The sequence below is a fragment of the Moschus berezovskii genome, chromosome 10, assembly GCF_049115385.1.
Source record: "Moschus berezovskii isolate FMDL1 chromosome 10, NW_MosBer_1.0, whole genome shotgun sequence".
Classification (NCBI taxonomy): domain Eukaryota; kingdom Metazoa; phylum Chordata; class Mammalia; order Artiodactyla; family Moschidae; genus Moschus; species Moschus berezovskii.
Genome location: NC_142469.1, coordinates 28,923,971 through 28,939,671, shown reverse-complemented (window position 1 = coordinate 28,939,671; position 15,701 = coordinate 28,923,971). Strand labels below are relative to the sequence as shown.

The following is a 15,701-nucleotide window of genomic DNA, read 5'->3' as shown; positions in this document are numbered from 1 at the left end:
TGGGAAGTCCTAAATAGATTGGTGTCAGGTATCAAAGATCTAAGTTCTACTCTTAGATCTAAACTCAATATTTGTCCGGTAGCTTACAGCATTTCGTTGAGTCCTAGTCTGGGGTTCCAAAATAAGTAATTGTGATAACTTCTGTCCTTACTAAGAGTAATTTCCATGCTTATTTTATTTGTTTATTTACTGATTGCACTGGCTGTTTGTTGCAGTGTCCAGGCTTCTCTAGTTGTGGTGTGTGGGCTCAGTAGTTGCAGTGTGGGATCTTAGTTCCTTGACCAGTGATCAAACTCAAGTCCCTTGCTTTGGAAGGCAGATTCTTAACCACTGGACCAGCAGGGGAGTCCCTCCATGGCTAATTTAACCTTCTGAGATGCATGTTTGAAAGCAAAAGTGATATAGAAATACAAACTATTACTGAAATTGTTGTTGTTTAGTAGCTAAGTTGTGTCCAACTCTTTGCAATCCCATGAACTATAGCCCACCAGGCTTGTCTGTCCGTGGGATTTCCCAGGCAAGAATAATGGAGTGGGTTGCTATTTCCTCCTCCAGGGGATCTTCCTGACCCAGGGATTGAATCCACATCTCCTGTATTGACAGGCAGATTCTTTTCCACTGAGCCACCAGGGAATCCCTATAACTACAATTAGCTGATTATACATCTTTTCTCTTCCTTATTTGGACTACTATTCCTTCTTTTGGCATCTTTGGCAACCTCCCCCTTTTGAGATGTCTTCTCTAATTAAATGACTCCCACATTCATCTCTGGGAACCATCACAACATTAAGCTCCATCTACTAAGCATCACTTTTTGGATATTTCACAAAATCTGCGAAATCAAAGACCCCAACCATGTTTATATTTGTAGACCTTCTTATTCTATGTACCTTGCCCTTCCCTCCAACTGCAGGCTTTTATTTAGCAGTCCCTTTCCATTCTGTTTACTGGCCAAAATGCAAAACACAAGTTATTTTATGTATTCAGTCCACATTCTGTGGGTCAACATATTTGATTGATCCCACCTCCCAAGCATCCTTGGAATATGCATCCCCCCCAACTACATTACACTACTTCTGCTGTATTTTAAGCTTTCATCTGTCTTTTTACCTCGATCACTGCTTTAGTCTTCTAGTTTCCATGCCTGCCATGCTGCCAGGAAAATTTCCCCTCTATAATAATACAGATGTGGTTATATCACTCACCAGGTTTAAGTCCTCCAAGTCTACAGAATAATTTCCTTGGGAGAGCCCACAAGGGGTTTTGTAATCTAGATCTATCCTGTGCTTCAAATTTTTCTTGATATGCCTTATACCTCCATTCACTACTAGTTCGGCATCAGTTGCATGGAACTCGTGCCAGTCTCCTTGATGGGAATGAATGTGGTGTTCCCACCTCCGGCCTCACCATGGCCTTTTACATACTGCTGACTTTGATACATTTTCTAAGATTAAGTTCAAACGTTAGATATTCTATGAGACTTCCCCACCACCAATCCCTCCAATGCTCATATAAAATAATAATACAAAACATTGTTTGAAAAGAAATGCTTCAGAAATAGAAAATGAAGATATTACTAGAGTTGGGGGGCGGGGAGGAACAGCATGACAAGTAGAGTTCTATTTTCTCTCTTAGTATTATAAGATTTTAAGGCTGAAAGTGTTGTTACAGTCAATCCAGACCAAAGTTTTCTGTGGTTTCCATATAAAAAGTAAAAACTCTTCCCTTAAGATGAAGTTTGGGAAATTTGTATCCAGTTGTGTAATACCAACTGCATAACTTGAGTGATCCTTATACAGGGTTCAAGAAAGCAAAATGTCATGATACGCAACTATAAAAGAATCTAGAATCATAGAATCTGAACTTTGTAGTCTCGATTTTTTTCTTGCTTCCCTCAGCATAATACTTAACCCTTCCTGAATAAATAATGTTTGCCATTATTTGTAGCTGCCCATGTTCAAAATTCTCTGATTAAAAACAAACAGGTATTTTCTTCGCCAGTAAGAACAATTACATCTTTAATTTTTCAAAACTATGTCGTCAGAACCTTGAAAAAGCAGATCAAAGTTGTAGGTGTTAAACCTCATAATTAGAAAATATCCTAAATGGCTATGCCAAAGTAATTAACACAGTGTGATAGTGGAATGAAGAAAATTAGGGGAAAGAATGCTATTTTTGTCAAAAGCTTTTGTCTCAAAAAGCAAAATATGGGGGGAAAAAAGAGTAATTGTAGTACCATGTGTGAATTGAATGTGCTACATTTCATCAGTAAAAGTTTTAAAGAGGGGGTTGAGCGAGATCACTTTAGCACATTTCATAATTTGGGGAAAGATTGTTAATCCTGGGATGCATACAGAGGTCTCTTGCAGAAGTCTCCAGACATTCAAAACCCAAATTTTTAAATAAAATTTATTTCAACGTATATCCATTTTTGAGGCTCAGAACATGTAAATCATGTTTATTTTTGTAACTAATCTTTTTAACCTTATAATTGACAAAAGTTTCAAGGGGTTTAAACTTACACTTCTGTTCCTTCCAGCAACTGTGTCTCAGAGACAGAGAGACACATTGATGTGGACCAATCCAGTCCATCTTCATTTCAATTCGGTCACTTGCTTCCCAGAGCTTGGAATGACTTTCTTTCAAACTGAGGTCTATTTTTCCATGGATAATATTTATGAAAGGTTTTACAGGTTTTGACCTACAATTATCACTTTTTGAAATGGATCAATTTGATTCCAAACACATGGAGTTTTCACCCCCTTTCCTTTTTTAGGGTCTTTCCCTGATTAAAATATGTACATATTTTCTGTAAGTCTCCAATAGTGGAGTTACTGGCATGAAAAATGACTCTGTTCCTTGGAAGGCAGTATTCGCTTACAAGTCCCCCAGGTCCTGTAATGTCTAAACCTCCTGTGCCACTTTATATGTCCGCCCCACCCCATGGAGGAGCATGTACAGGAAAAGCAGGCTTCCCTTCCCCCACACATTTCCTCAGTTTATTTACAAAATGTCTTGGAATGAGAATGAGCTGCTTGTGGTTCCTGTGGCTGATTCAGGGATGGTTTCCTCCAAGCAGAGGATGCTGGTCAACTGAATGACCTCTCAGCAGCTAACCCGTGTGCCCCTGTGGTAAGGCTGATTGGGTTTATGTGTACCCTTTCTAACTAAGCCTGATGGGATTTGTTTTTGCAGTAAAGGTCTTTGCAATAATCAAACATCACTGTGAAGACAGACTTAATAATTGAAGGTCCCTCCCACCAACAAAAGAGAGAGAGACACAGGGATGCCTTTGCCCTCTTGTGCATCAGCCCTACTTCTCTTAGGGTCAGGATGATTCCCATCTGCACTCCTAAAGGGACAATAAAGATGTTAATATTGTATTTGAATAGAGAATACATTAGAAGAAAAAAATCATCCCAAACACTAGCTACATGAGAGATGCCCCTCAGTCAGCAAATTTCATCTGCTCACACACAAGCGTCTATAACTAGTTAATAGTCATTAGAAAAAGGTTTAAAGTTATGAAGATCTCAAGTAAACATGAATCTTCCAAATACTTGTTTATATTTCCTCAGACTTGCTAATGAATAGTCTCACCATGCATGTTGGTGACTCTCAGAAATCTTGGAACTCTCAGGAACATGTGTAGTAGCAGCCCTTAGAATGGACTGGTCATGTCCTCACCAAATGTAGATTTCACTTAAGTAAATGAAAGATGAGGGCACAAAAACAAAGACTTCTCTCCTAACAGATCAAATATTGAACACAACTTATAATAAATGTTATTCAATATTATAAATACTTAGTATAATCCACTTGGAACTACTGGTAAGGTAAATCACATTTTCACCATTATGTAAATTTCAACTGGTAAATATCATGTGAGCAGAAATGATTCAGCAAAGCATTGGCAAGGAGTGAGGTGTCAAATAGCTACAGAGCTTCAGAGTCAATTTGCTTTGAATCAAAGAGTATAATTGTTTTCTAATACACCAGAGTTTGAAAAAGATATCCTAGAAAGTAATGTTCCTTCTCCAATAAGTCCCAGTCTATGCTGTCATCCTTATTTGAAGACATTAGATACATCCGCCACATACATGAAAAGCAAAACTAACATGTACTGATTTCAATGAAAGAGCACAAAATTCTCATCTCTAATCTACTGGGACACTAGTTCAGTAAAGATACTTCCACTCGATTTATATTATCTATAAATATTTTGAGGCAGTATATTCTTATTTTTCAAATGCTCACATTTTAAAAACTTTGAAAGTAGAAACAATGTACGTATCTATTCAAGGGAAACACCAGATCACAGAAAAGAGAGGGAAAAATTCTGAACTCATTCACCCATTACCACCAAATTGCAAGCTAATAAAAGAACATGTGTATCCTACCCAGAGAACATCATTGAACTTCTATATTTATGATTTAACTGTTATTTTTGTCTTTCTACATTTGTCCCCCCAGTGCATCCTAACGTCAGTCAAGGCTGCCAAGGAGGCTGTGCAACGTGTTCAGATTACAATGGATGTTTGTCATGTAAGCCCAAACTATTTTTTGTTCTGGAAAGAATTGGCATGAAGCAGATTGGAGTGTGTCTCTCTTCATGTCCAAGTGGATATTATGGAACTCGATATCCAGATATAAATAAGTGTACAAGTAAGTGCCTAAACAAAATTATGTTTTTATCTCATCCTTGGGGGATGGCATCACTGACTCGATGGACATGAGTTTGAGTAAGCTCCGGGAGTTGGTGATGGACAGGGAAGCCTGGTGTGCTGCAGTCCACAGGGTCGCAAAGAGTCAAACAGGGCTGAGCTACTGAACTGAACTGACTGGGGGTACTTTCCAGATATGAAATGGCCTCTAGCATTTTTGTAGTATTCAATGTTAGGTAAATAATAGTCTTTTCCTGACAATTAGACTAAACCATACTTGAACTTAGCCCCCAGGACAGGAAAATTTTCACTACTCTAAAAAATATTCCAATTATGAGAGGTGTTTTTTGTTTTGTTTTGTTTTGTTTTCATTGTAAAAAACAAAACTGAGAATGTGATGATTATTCATTGAACCTGTAGAAGAATATGGCAAGCACCAATGCCATCTGGGTTCCCACTGCTATTACGGGATCCAAGTATTTAATGACTGAAGGAAGTAATTCAGCTATTCTTGCTTCAAGAATGATTCCATTACAACAACTGAAATATTGACTTATCAGTTGGAATTAAATGTTGGAAACACTCTCAGATCACTTCTCATGTAGACCCTGAAAGTCTTCTCTCCACACTGTAGACTGAGGAACCTTTCAAAACATGAATTAGCACACAGCACTTCTCCACCATACACCACATGTGGCCCTGCTTTCCTCTCCAAATTCCCTCCTGTGACTGCCCCTCGACCACTCTGCACAAACTTCACCGGCCTGCTTGCAGGATCTCCTAACCTCAAGGCTTTTGAAATCATTGTTCTACACTCTCCGTCTGGTAGTTGGGAAAGCTCTTTGCCCACACCTTCACTTGGCTGGCTCTCTCCCTTTGTTTAAGATGCTGCTTAGATGTCATCTTCTGAGAGAGATTCCAGGACTATCTTATCCAAAATAATCAACCTCTTCCCCTTACCTGTCATTTTTCATATCTTTTTCCTACCTTTGATGTTTGTCTTAATTATTTTCTAGAGCACTTGTCACTCTGGAATAAGTCTGAAACAGACTGTCTAGTTTCAAAGACCACTCTGTTCCATGGTCTTGAGTTAATTACACAATCTTTTTGAGCCATAGTTCCCTTATCTGTAAAATGAGAGATAACGGGGGCTACCTCACTGGGTTGTTGTAAGGTTGAAATGACTTAATCTTGTAAAATACTTGTTGCAGTGTGTGACCCACGGTAATCACCATGTGAGGGTGAACTATCATTATTGATCACATCTCCCTTCTTAGAATATAAGCACCATGAAGTATAGACTTTATCTCTATTTCGTTTGCTGCTGGCAACCTGTATCTAGTAGCATGGTGCTTGGCACACAGTGGGCAATCACATATTTGGTGAATGAATGAAGAAATCTCAAGAGCAGCACAAAGGCAGTATCATAGTACATTTCATGAAAGTTCTAATAAAACATTTTTACTGTCATTTAGTAGAAGTAGACATGCAGTCTTATAAACATTCTTGTCAAAATTTTTTTCACAAGGCGATAAGAACAACAATTTTGAAATCAGTGACTGATGTACATCAACTAAATGATTATGGAGGAATCTTGAATTCTGTTTGGCAAAATAGTTTTGAGGCTGTGTGTTAAACACACAAGTTGCAGGTGCCAGTGTTGTAAGCATACAGAACTGGACCCACAAAAAATAGTTAACTCACAATAATGGAAGTATATTTCTCTTTTCTTTTTTTTGTTTTCAGAATGCAAAGCTGACTGTGATACCTGTTTCAACAAAAATTTCTGCACAAAGTGTAAAAGTGGATTTTACTTACACCTTGGAAAGTGCCTTGACAATTGCCCAGAAGGGTTGGAAGCCAATAACCACACCATGGAGTGCGTCAGTATTGGTGAGTACTTAGGAGATTTGAGAAACATCAGAGCTTATAACGTCAGTCTCCGTGGAAGTGCTGCTCAGAGTCCTGCCTCACAAGAACCTGAGGGGTTCCTCTTAGAGGCTCACTCCCTCCTTTACAAAGATAACATCTTAATGGGCCTTACTCAATGTATATTACAGTAAATTTAACACCTTGTGGTTACCCCATTATTTCTTAGGAACTGTTGATAATTCTTTCAACTATTATGATATAGACTTATATTGTATCATTATTTAATGAAATTTTACTTATAGCAATTTATAGGTATACACACACATACTTCCATATATATGTGTGTGTGTGTGTGTGTGTGTTACAAAGTTAATCTTGAACTACATTTCCACCTTAGGTTAAGAGTTTCCACCTAGGTCTAATGTCAACCAGTGACCAAAGTTATTTTCCAAAAAGAGGAAACATATTCTCTGGATCCAGCCCATTAATACTCAGTAAATGGATCAAAGATTTAAAGAACTGGATATGATAAATGTTTTTTTAAAAATCACACTTTTTTCTCTCACACTACTTTGCTGAAATTCTCTGCTTGCACAGGTATTCAGAGACAAGAAGAGGATTTTGGACTTACTCAAACTGACAGAAGGACACAGTCCCAGGGTCTGATTAATTGCAGACTGAGTTTCCTGGAGGGGAGGTTCCTCAGACAAGTTGTTTGTCTAAATAACGGATCACTGTCAGGCTATATTTTCCCTCTTTTAAATGGTGTGCAGCTACTACAGCTACAAGTTTGATGAACAGTTGGGGAGCAGATGCTCAACCAAATGGGGAAACAGCATACTAAATCTCAAAATCCCCTGGGCAAGGGCTGCAAGAACCTTTGATGCTGCAGTGATGTTGGCATATGCACACAAATGTCCCCTTGATTCAGTACAAGATAGTCTCCAGGACACCCCTGGGGTCCCCACAGACAGATCCATTAGAATCTAAAGTACTGGAGTAATAACTTTAAAGTGGTGCTTTAACCATTTCAGATCCACATGAGACTTTTATTTCTAAACAAAGTTTGTGTAAGAATGAAACAAATAGATAATATTTTAAAGATAATTTCAGAAGCATCTGGGAAACAACTTTCCTGAAACAGCTCATGGCTCAGTTTGGTTGAGTCTTTATTTTTTTTCCCTCTAGTCAATAAAAACAGAAAAATAACTTAGAAATAGAGTAAAAGGTACATGAGAAAGCACTTCACATTCATGTCTCTGTAGGTCCTGAGGGCTGATGATTAGAGGTAATAACTTCCAAACTGTGGAGAAAATAGGAAACAGTCTGTGGAATATTCAAGGACAGAAATTCAGAATGAGTTGCAGAAAGTTAGTGGTGTTGCTCTACCTAGGAAAGGGGTGAATGTTTAGACTTTATCAGTTGTAGAAGGTGTAGCATCAGTCCTTCAAAGGCCATTTATCTTAAATGTGTCAATGCTTTCCTATCAGAGAGAGAATTTAACATCTGAAACTGTGAGATTAGCTGTTAAAGCTTCCTGGTAATTTGTGCAAAGTAATTTACATAAAGATTGGTAGCACAATTAAATTTAAGAAATGTATATATTTTAGAATAGGGGTTAGCAATCTAAAAGCCATTTAGTGAATCTGGCTCCTTGAATAGATCAGTGTAAATCAGGGGTCCCCAATTTCTGGGATCTAATGCCTGATGATCTGAAGTGGCGCTGATGTAATAATAATAAGAATGAAGTTCAAAAAAAAAAAAGTAATGCACTTGAATCATCCCAAAACCATCCCCTAACCCCTGGTCCATGGGAAAATTGTCTTTCGTGAAATAGATCCCTGGTGCCAAAAAGGTTGGGGACTGCTAGACTTGACCTCTGACATAGGAATAGGCAAATCAACTGCTTTAGTTCTCAGCTGGCTTTTGTTGCTTACTCCCTAAGGGATGCCTCCCATTGCATGGTATCTGGCCTACAAGCAGTGTGTTGGCCGTGCCTCAGAATTTCATGAAAAATGGTGACCTGCTTGATGATCACAAAGAACTGTTAGAGGCTGTTCCTTTAACAAATCTGAAAACTAGAACCCAGTGAGCTGAAACAGTGATCCCAAGGACACAATGTGAGTTACTGTCAGTGCTATAATTAGTACCTCAACTCTAGCTCTCTAGGACAGAGGTTAAAGGATGTCTCTTCCTTTGCTAAAATCTATACTGTATGACTTGTGTCTTACCCAGATTTTAAGTTGAGAGAGCATGTCTTAAACCGAGAAAACACTATCCTCATACAGAGCTAGGGTGAAAGACTTATGTCATAGCATATCCACTTCTCATGGTTTGCAGGTCAAATTAAGCAACAATGTCAAATGAACCCAATTTTTTAGTAGACCTATTACTTACACTTTGTGCTCCAAATACTTGCCTCCTTTCTGCACTGTCATTCTGCCATTGTCATTGCTCTCCTTAGAGAGCTGGTGTTCAAGTAGTCATAGAAGGAAAGTACCTAGCTCCAAACAGTGAGTAGCGAAGTATGTGGCCTTGCTACAGTCCCTCTGGAGCTATGCGGTTAGACAGCAAGAGTGAGAAGTGAATAATGTTGTGAGACCATTACTAGTGAAACATTCAAATTGAACTTTTCTCCATTTCAAGAATCCCTTTTACAGCATTCCAGGCTGATGATCAACCACACCATGACCACATCTGGGGACAAGGAGCTAATTACATTTTTGAGACACTTGTTTTATTAGTGAACAGCTTCCCTGGTGGCTCAGAGGTTAAAGCGTCTGCCCACAATGTGGGAGACTCAGGTTCAATCCCTGGGTCAGGAAGATCCCCTGGAAAAGGAAATGGCAACTCACTCCAGTATTCTTGCCTGGAGAATCCCAAGGAGGGAGGAACCTGGTAGGCTACAGTCCATGGGGTCACAAAGAGTCGGACACAACTGAGTGACTTCACAAACGTTTCCAATATTAAGATTATTCTTAATGCAGAAGATAGAAGAAAGGCAGAGTTGAGCAGTCCTGTTTTTTTTCTTTAATTACCTCTTAACCAAATAGTGCCCCAGATCTACACTGTTCATTTAATGACCTGAATATTTCTTAAATCACCTTTTTTGTTGTCTTTACATGTTCAACGAAGTTGCCATTTTTTTTACAAAAATACTTTTTGCACGCAAACATTAAAGGCTCATTTGTTATTCTCTCAATACTTCTTAACTATCTTGTATTAGAGCCCTTTATTGTCTGAACTGGTTAGTTTTGAATATTTTTCCTCCTTCAATGGAATAATATAAGGCTGTCAGTAAAATTTCATTTTTAGAACCATTCATCATTTGACTGAAGCTACCTATGTTGTAATTTTTAAAATCTGTTTCTCTGAAGTCTAGATATGCTTTTTCCTAGAGCATATTTGCTCTTATAAAAAAGCACTAAAGTTTGTGTCATTTCCTCATCATATAATTTTTTTTCTAATTTAGTACTCATAGTTCTGGTATTAAATGAATACTGGACAAAGTTACAGCTCACAAACTGGATTTTTTTTCCATTTACTTTCTTGGAGGTATTTTTATTGGTGTGTACTAAAGCTCCCCTACGTTTTAATGACTAATATTGGGATCAGAGATATGACCTTAACTGGCAAGAGATTATGATGTCATTAAGTGATTTGGTTGCTCTATTCTTTAGCCAATATTATAGTATAGCTGAGCATGAAGTCTCTTTTGAAAGTGGCTTGGTAAAGTTCACTGAAGTTCATAGAAACTTAAATTCACATCCATTTCCACTCAACTCTGTTTTGCACTCAGATACCTGAAAGTAACTGGAAAAAGCATGTGAAAAAAAAATGTATTATGAATGGTTTTAAATTTCTAAAACATTTAAGTTATATTTCTTGAGATTGTAGGAAAAATAGTATTCTGCTGTAAAATGAGGATTCTTTACATCAGAAGCCAGCAAAAAAGGTTACTTGGAATTTGTTTTTGTAGAAAGAGAGTCTTATATCATCTGAAAGGGTTACTGTTGCAAGTCATTTCAGTTGTTGTAAGTCAGGAAGTTTTATGAACATAAATATAAGAATATCACCTTGCAGGTACATATTTTTATAAGTGCGAAAATCTGTTATAGGAAAGACCTTGGAAAGCCAAGATTGAAAAGATTGATACATACAGAAAAAGGGAAAAAATTCTACAAAAGAAGCTTTAGAAAAAGGGTATCAATTCATCCTAGAAACAAGCCAGTCAAGTGAATTTTAGAAGCAGTTTATCAGCTGAAATTGACCTGGAATTCACTTAAAATAGACACTGCTATGCTTTATCTATACCAGTTAATAGTTGGCAATATTACATTACCCAACAGTACATGAAGTAGCAAAGGCAGTGAGTTGTAGGCCAAAGATCTAGATTTATCTTTTGCTTAACCGTTGTTTCATACAGAAGTTCTCAAAGTGTATTCTCAGTACCTGCAAATCTGTATCACCTATATCATAAAAAAAGCAAATTCCCAGGCCCCACCCAAGGCAACTGAATCAGAAACTCTGGGTTGGGACAGGTCCAACATTGTTTGTTTTAGCAAGCCCTCACTGAAGGTGATCCTGTTGCACAATGAACTTTGAGAATCAGTTCTTGATGACTAACCTAGCAAGATGTGGTCCGTCAGTTCAGTTCAGTTCTCAGTCGCGTCTGACTCTGCGACCCCATGGACTGCAGCACGCCAGGCTTCCCTGTCCATCACCAACTCCCGGAGTTTACTCAAACTCATGTCCATCGCGTCAGTGATGCCATCCAACCATCTAATCCTCTGTCATCCCCTTCTCCTGCCTTCAATCTTTCCCAGCATCAGAGTCTTTTCCAAGTAGTCAGTTCTTCTCATCAGGTGGCCAAAGTATTGGAGCTTCAGCTTCAGCATCAGTCCTTCCAATGAATATTAAGGGTTGATTTCCTTTGGTCCTTGCAGTCCAAGGGACCCTCGAGAGTTTTCTCCAACACCACAGTTTAAAAGCATCAATTCTTTGGTGCTCAGCTTTCTTTATAGTCCAACTCTCACATCCATACATGACTACTGAAAAAAATCATAGCTTTGACTAGACAGACCTTTGTTGGCAAAGTAATGTCTCTGCTTTTTAATATGCTTTCTAGGTTGATCATGGCTTTTTTTCCAAGGAGCAAGGATCTTTTAATTTCTTGGCTGCAGTCATCATCTGGTCAGGATCAATCAATAGTTGTAGCAGGGCTTCTCTGGTTACTCAGTGGTAAAGAATCTTCCTGCCAATGCAGGAGACGCAGGTTTGATCCCTGACCAAGGAAGATCCCATGTACCACGGAGCAACTAAATCCATTTGTCACAACTATTGAGCCTGTATCCTAGAGCCGGGAGCTGCAATTACTGAGTCCTCATGCCACAACTACTGAAGCCCGTGTGCCCTTAGAGCCCATGCTCCACAGCAAGAGAAGTCACTCCAATGAGAAGCCCATGCACCACACCTAGAGTAGCTCCAGCTTGCCGAAACACGAGAAAGTCCCCAAGCATCAACAAGACCCAGCATAGCCATAAACAAATAAATAAATTGTAGCAGTGGTCTAGAAATTATAAAACATTGGTTACTTGTAATTACATTAGTGCCTGAGTTAAAATCTCCAGTGAAAAGTAAACCCAATGCAAGAGTGAGTTTACCTGATAATATGAGGATTAAAAAGGGGAAAACATTCTATTCCTGCCTTTCCCTTTTTCCTTAAGTCATCTTGCCCGATTTCATTCTGCAGGATTTCTGCTCAGAATTTAGGCAAGTACTGAAGGAAGCAAGCCTTTTTGTTTATTTAACAATTGTGAAACTATGTGTGAGTGAACTGAGGCTGTTTCTGGTGTTCCGTTTCAGTGCACTGTGAGACCAGTGAATGGAGCCCTTGGAGTGCATGCACAAAGAAAGGAAAAACATGCGGCTTCAAAAGAGGAACTGAAACACGGGTCCGAGAAATAATACAGCATCCGTCAGCAAAGGGTAACCTGTGTCCCCCCACCAGTGAGGCAAGGAAGTGTACAGTGCAAAGGAAGAAATGTCCAAAGGGAGAACGAGGTACAGTCATACTAACAACATGTGCTCGGTTGGATCCACATGATTTGATGCAAATTTCACTATTTCCTAGGAAACATTTAGTATGATCACTCATGTCTAAAAAAAGAATATGTGTACCAAAGAATATGTTGGCTGTAACGTACAGAATCTTGAGGTGGTGATTCTTAAAAATGGAGCTTGATATCAGAACTTTACACACAAGTGTGCTAAATGAATCCTGGAGGAGGAGCTGCATTATAATGCATCTGTGTCTGTATCTTCCTTTGGGGACATTGTCTTTCCTATCATCATCTTCCTAGTACCTGACAAACTCATGGGAAGCCTCAGAAATGCAAAGCCTAACAGCATTTGGTACACACATGAGAATGGTGAATAGCAGTCATCAACTTACTGCTTTTTTCATTTCCTACAAATCAAAGTAGTGCAATTAGGTGTTAAGCTTTTATAGCGAAACATGTTTTAAAAGTTATATATTTTATTAGCATAATACAAGCATTAATGACAATTTATCCCCAGATTTTTTTCATATTACACTAACTTTATATATCAGATTATAGAGCCTACCAAATCAATATTAAATAACTCTGTGTAAGGGCTTGTTCTGAAGTCTTGTTAGGGCCAAAGAAAACTCGTTTATCATTTAATATGATGCTTTCTGGTGATTAAACATCTATCTAGAAGATTTTCAGTTGTTGACTTTTAAAATATATTTTCCATCTTTCTTGCTTATCCCCAGCACCACTGCCTACAAATATGCTATGTACCTATTGGCAGTAATCTACTGAGTCTATAAATGGTCATTTCAGTTAATTAATTGAAAAAATTAATTCAGCCAAGCTATAGCTTGGCTGACTCTATAGTTGAACTTCCTTTGCTTATTTCATTCATTCATCATTTTTTTGAATTTTTACTTTATAGCCACACATAGTGCTAAGCACTTGGAATTCTCAACAAAATAGGGTACCATCTCTATTCTGAAGTTACACTCAGAGTCCGGTGGAGGGTTGAGATAAGTTTAAGCAGATAATCATAGTATCACATATGAAGGGAGACTTGGTGTGTGAAAAAACTCAATGGAAACACAGAAGAGAGTGCTGTGAAACTTTAACTTTGCTCATACAAGAAAGAACTTGGGTCACCCATCCTTTGCAGTGTCTTTACTGTACCAAAAGACCAAGTTGACCATCATCAGGATGGGTACAGCCTGCCGTGGCCATTAGTAATCAAGTAGTTAATGTGACAAACTTCTTGAATACATGGATTATTTTAAAGGAAATTTCAAACTTTTGTAAATTTATAGGAGGTTTTGATTAAAATTAGGTTTAAGGAATGAAAGTTGGCTAGTGAAAAAGGTCTTTCTGACATTTGTTACCAATTAATTTAAAACATCTTAGATTTTAAAAGTTGGATTTGGAAATCAAATATTTCATCACTCTTACTTGTTGGTAAGCTCCCATAGTCGTACATTTACTTATGTTTACTAAATTTTCTTGAAATTTAATGATTCACAGGTGGTCTTCGTTCATATTATTCTTTCCACAAAGATTCTGCATTACTAATCAGTATTTAGTGTACTTTGCTTTTAAAATACAAGTGAAGAAAATCTCATCCAATAGATAAATTATCATACTAATTACATTTTATTTCTTTTATTTGAGAAAGTAGTCTTCTAATATATTTTGCTAGCACTGACTTAAACATTAACATTGAAAAATGTTAGGTTTTAGACTAGCAGCAAGTAAAATAAATGCCATAAGAAGTTTAAAATAATAACCTGTAACATAAGCTCGACTTACAGTTTCTTTCTGGTCTTTTTGTTCCCTTCTAAGTAGGATACAATGACATTTTATGTTTACAATGAAAACTTTATACAACTAGAAAATTTTAGGTGCTTTATTCTTTTCCAAATTTGATAATCAATAGACTACCGAGTAGGAAGTGTGGATTACATGTAGAATTAAATTCAAGATTCAGTTCCATTTTTATTTAATTTTCACTCATCTTTTTATATGTCTGTCAAAAGTATTTTCTCAAGTAGCCTATCTAGAAATTTAAGATAGGAAGGAAACCACTTTTCTCTTCTTTCCTTAACGTCTCTAATCTATTGATTTTCTTAACTTCTCTTAATAAAAACTCAAATGTCAAATAAGTATCTATTTGAATATGAAGAAACCAAATAGAAAAATAATTGTGACTTCTGAACTTGCCACTCTAGCAAATATCACATCAAAATCATACAACTTCCCAGAGTCTTTTCATTTATATTGTATATCTTAGAGCTATACAATAAAGTGATAAATATAAACACAATGAAGTGATAAAGATATGATTTATCCTATTGCTAGAATAGCTGTTACTTGAGCTGAACCTAAATGCTTGTAGATTTACAAAATAATATCTTCTAGGTTCATGGCTGAGCATTTCCATATGAGTAAGCTAAAAGATAAGGTTTTATAAAACAAAATTTAGCCTGAAAATCTTGAATTTAAATTTACATCTATCATCCCTGCCTAAGAGGTTAACAATAGACAGAGGTAGATAATTCTTATTTGGAAAAGGTATGGAGCATGTGTTCAGGATTTTTTCTGCTGTGTTGTAATTGCCAAAGGCAAGGTCTCCAGGGAAGAATGATAAGATCCAGAAATGACTTTTCAAAATGTACACAAAGAAGAAGCTAAATAAGAAGAACTAGATTTTAGTAACAGAATGGATTACTCTGGTTGTGAGATGGATATTTATATACATGAAATTTTCACACATATATATATGAAAAGTTGGTTGCAAAATCTTACACATACACACATTTTTCTTACTGATATTCTTCTCATGCTTAGAATAATTATCATAAGTTAATCCGAGACGATAAATGTCTTTTCTGTAGCCCCAAATCTAAACTTTGGTCTGATATACTACTTGTTTGCACATTTAGGATTATTTCCTTTTACCTGACATGCAGCATTTTAATCACTCTTAACTTCTCCATCAATTGTAATCTTTTATAAGGAGTTATTACTATTGTAATAGTTTCTAGTTGAGTATATCTCAATCGAATTATATATATCTGAAATATCACAGATAAGTAACATGTATTTTAAGAGATTA

At 37.2% G+C, this 15,701-nt stretch overlaps 1 protein-coding gene across 2 annotated transcripts in view; it reads left to right on the top strand.

Annotated features, from left to right (window-relative positions):
* RSPO3 (R-spondin 3) overlaps window positions 1-15,701 on the top strand; it is a 96,884-nt gene that overhangs the window by 34,151 nt on the left and 47,032 nt on the right. For both annotated transcript variants that reach the window (XM_055432783.2, XM_055432784.2), the window contains exons 2-4: window positions 4,474-4,665; window positions 6,411-6,557; window positions 12,402-12,599. In XM_055432783.2, the coding sequence (XP_055288758.1) occupies window positions 4,474-4,665; window positions 6,411-6,557; window positions 12,402-12,599 (537 nt within the window). The remainder of the gene's footprint in view (window positions 1-4,473; window positions 4,666-6,410; window positions 6,558-12,401; window positions 12,600-15,701) is intronic.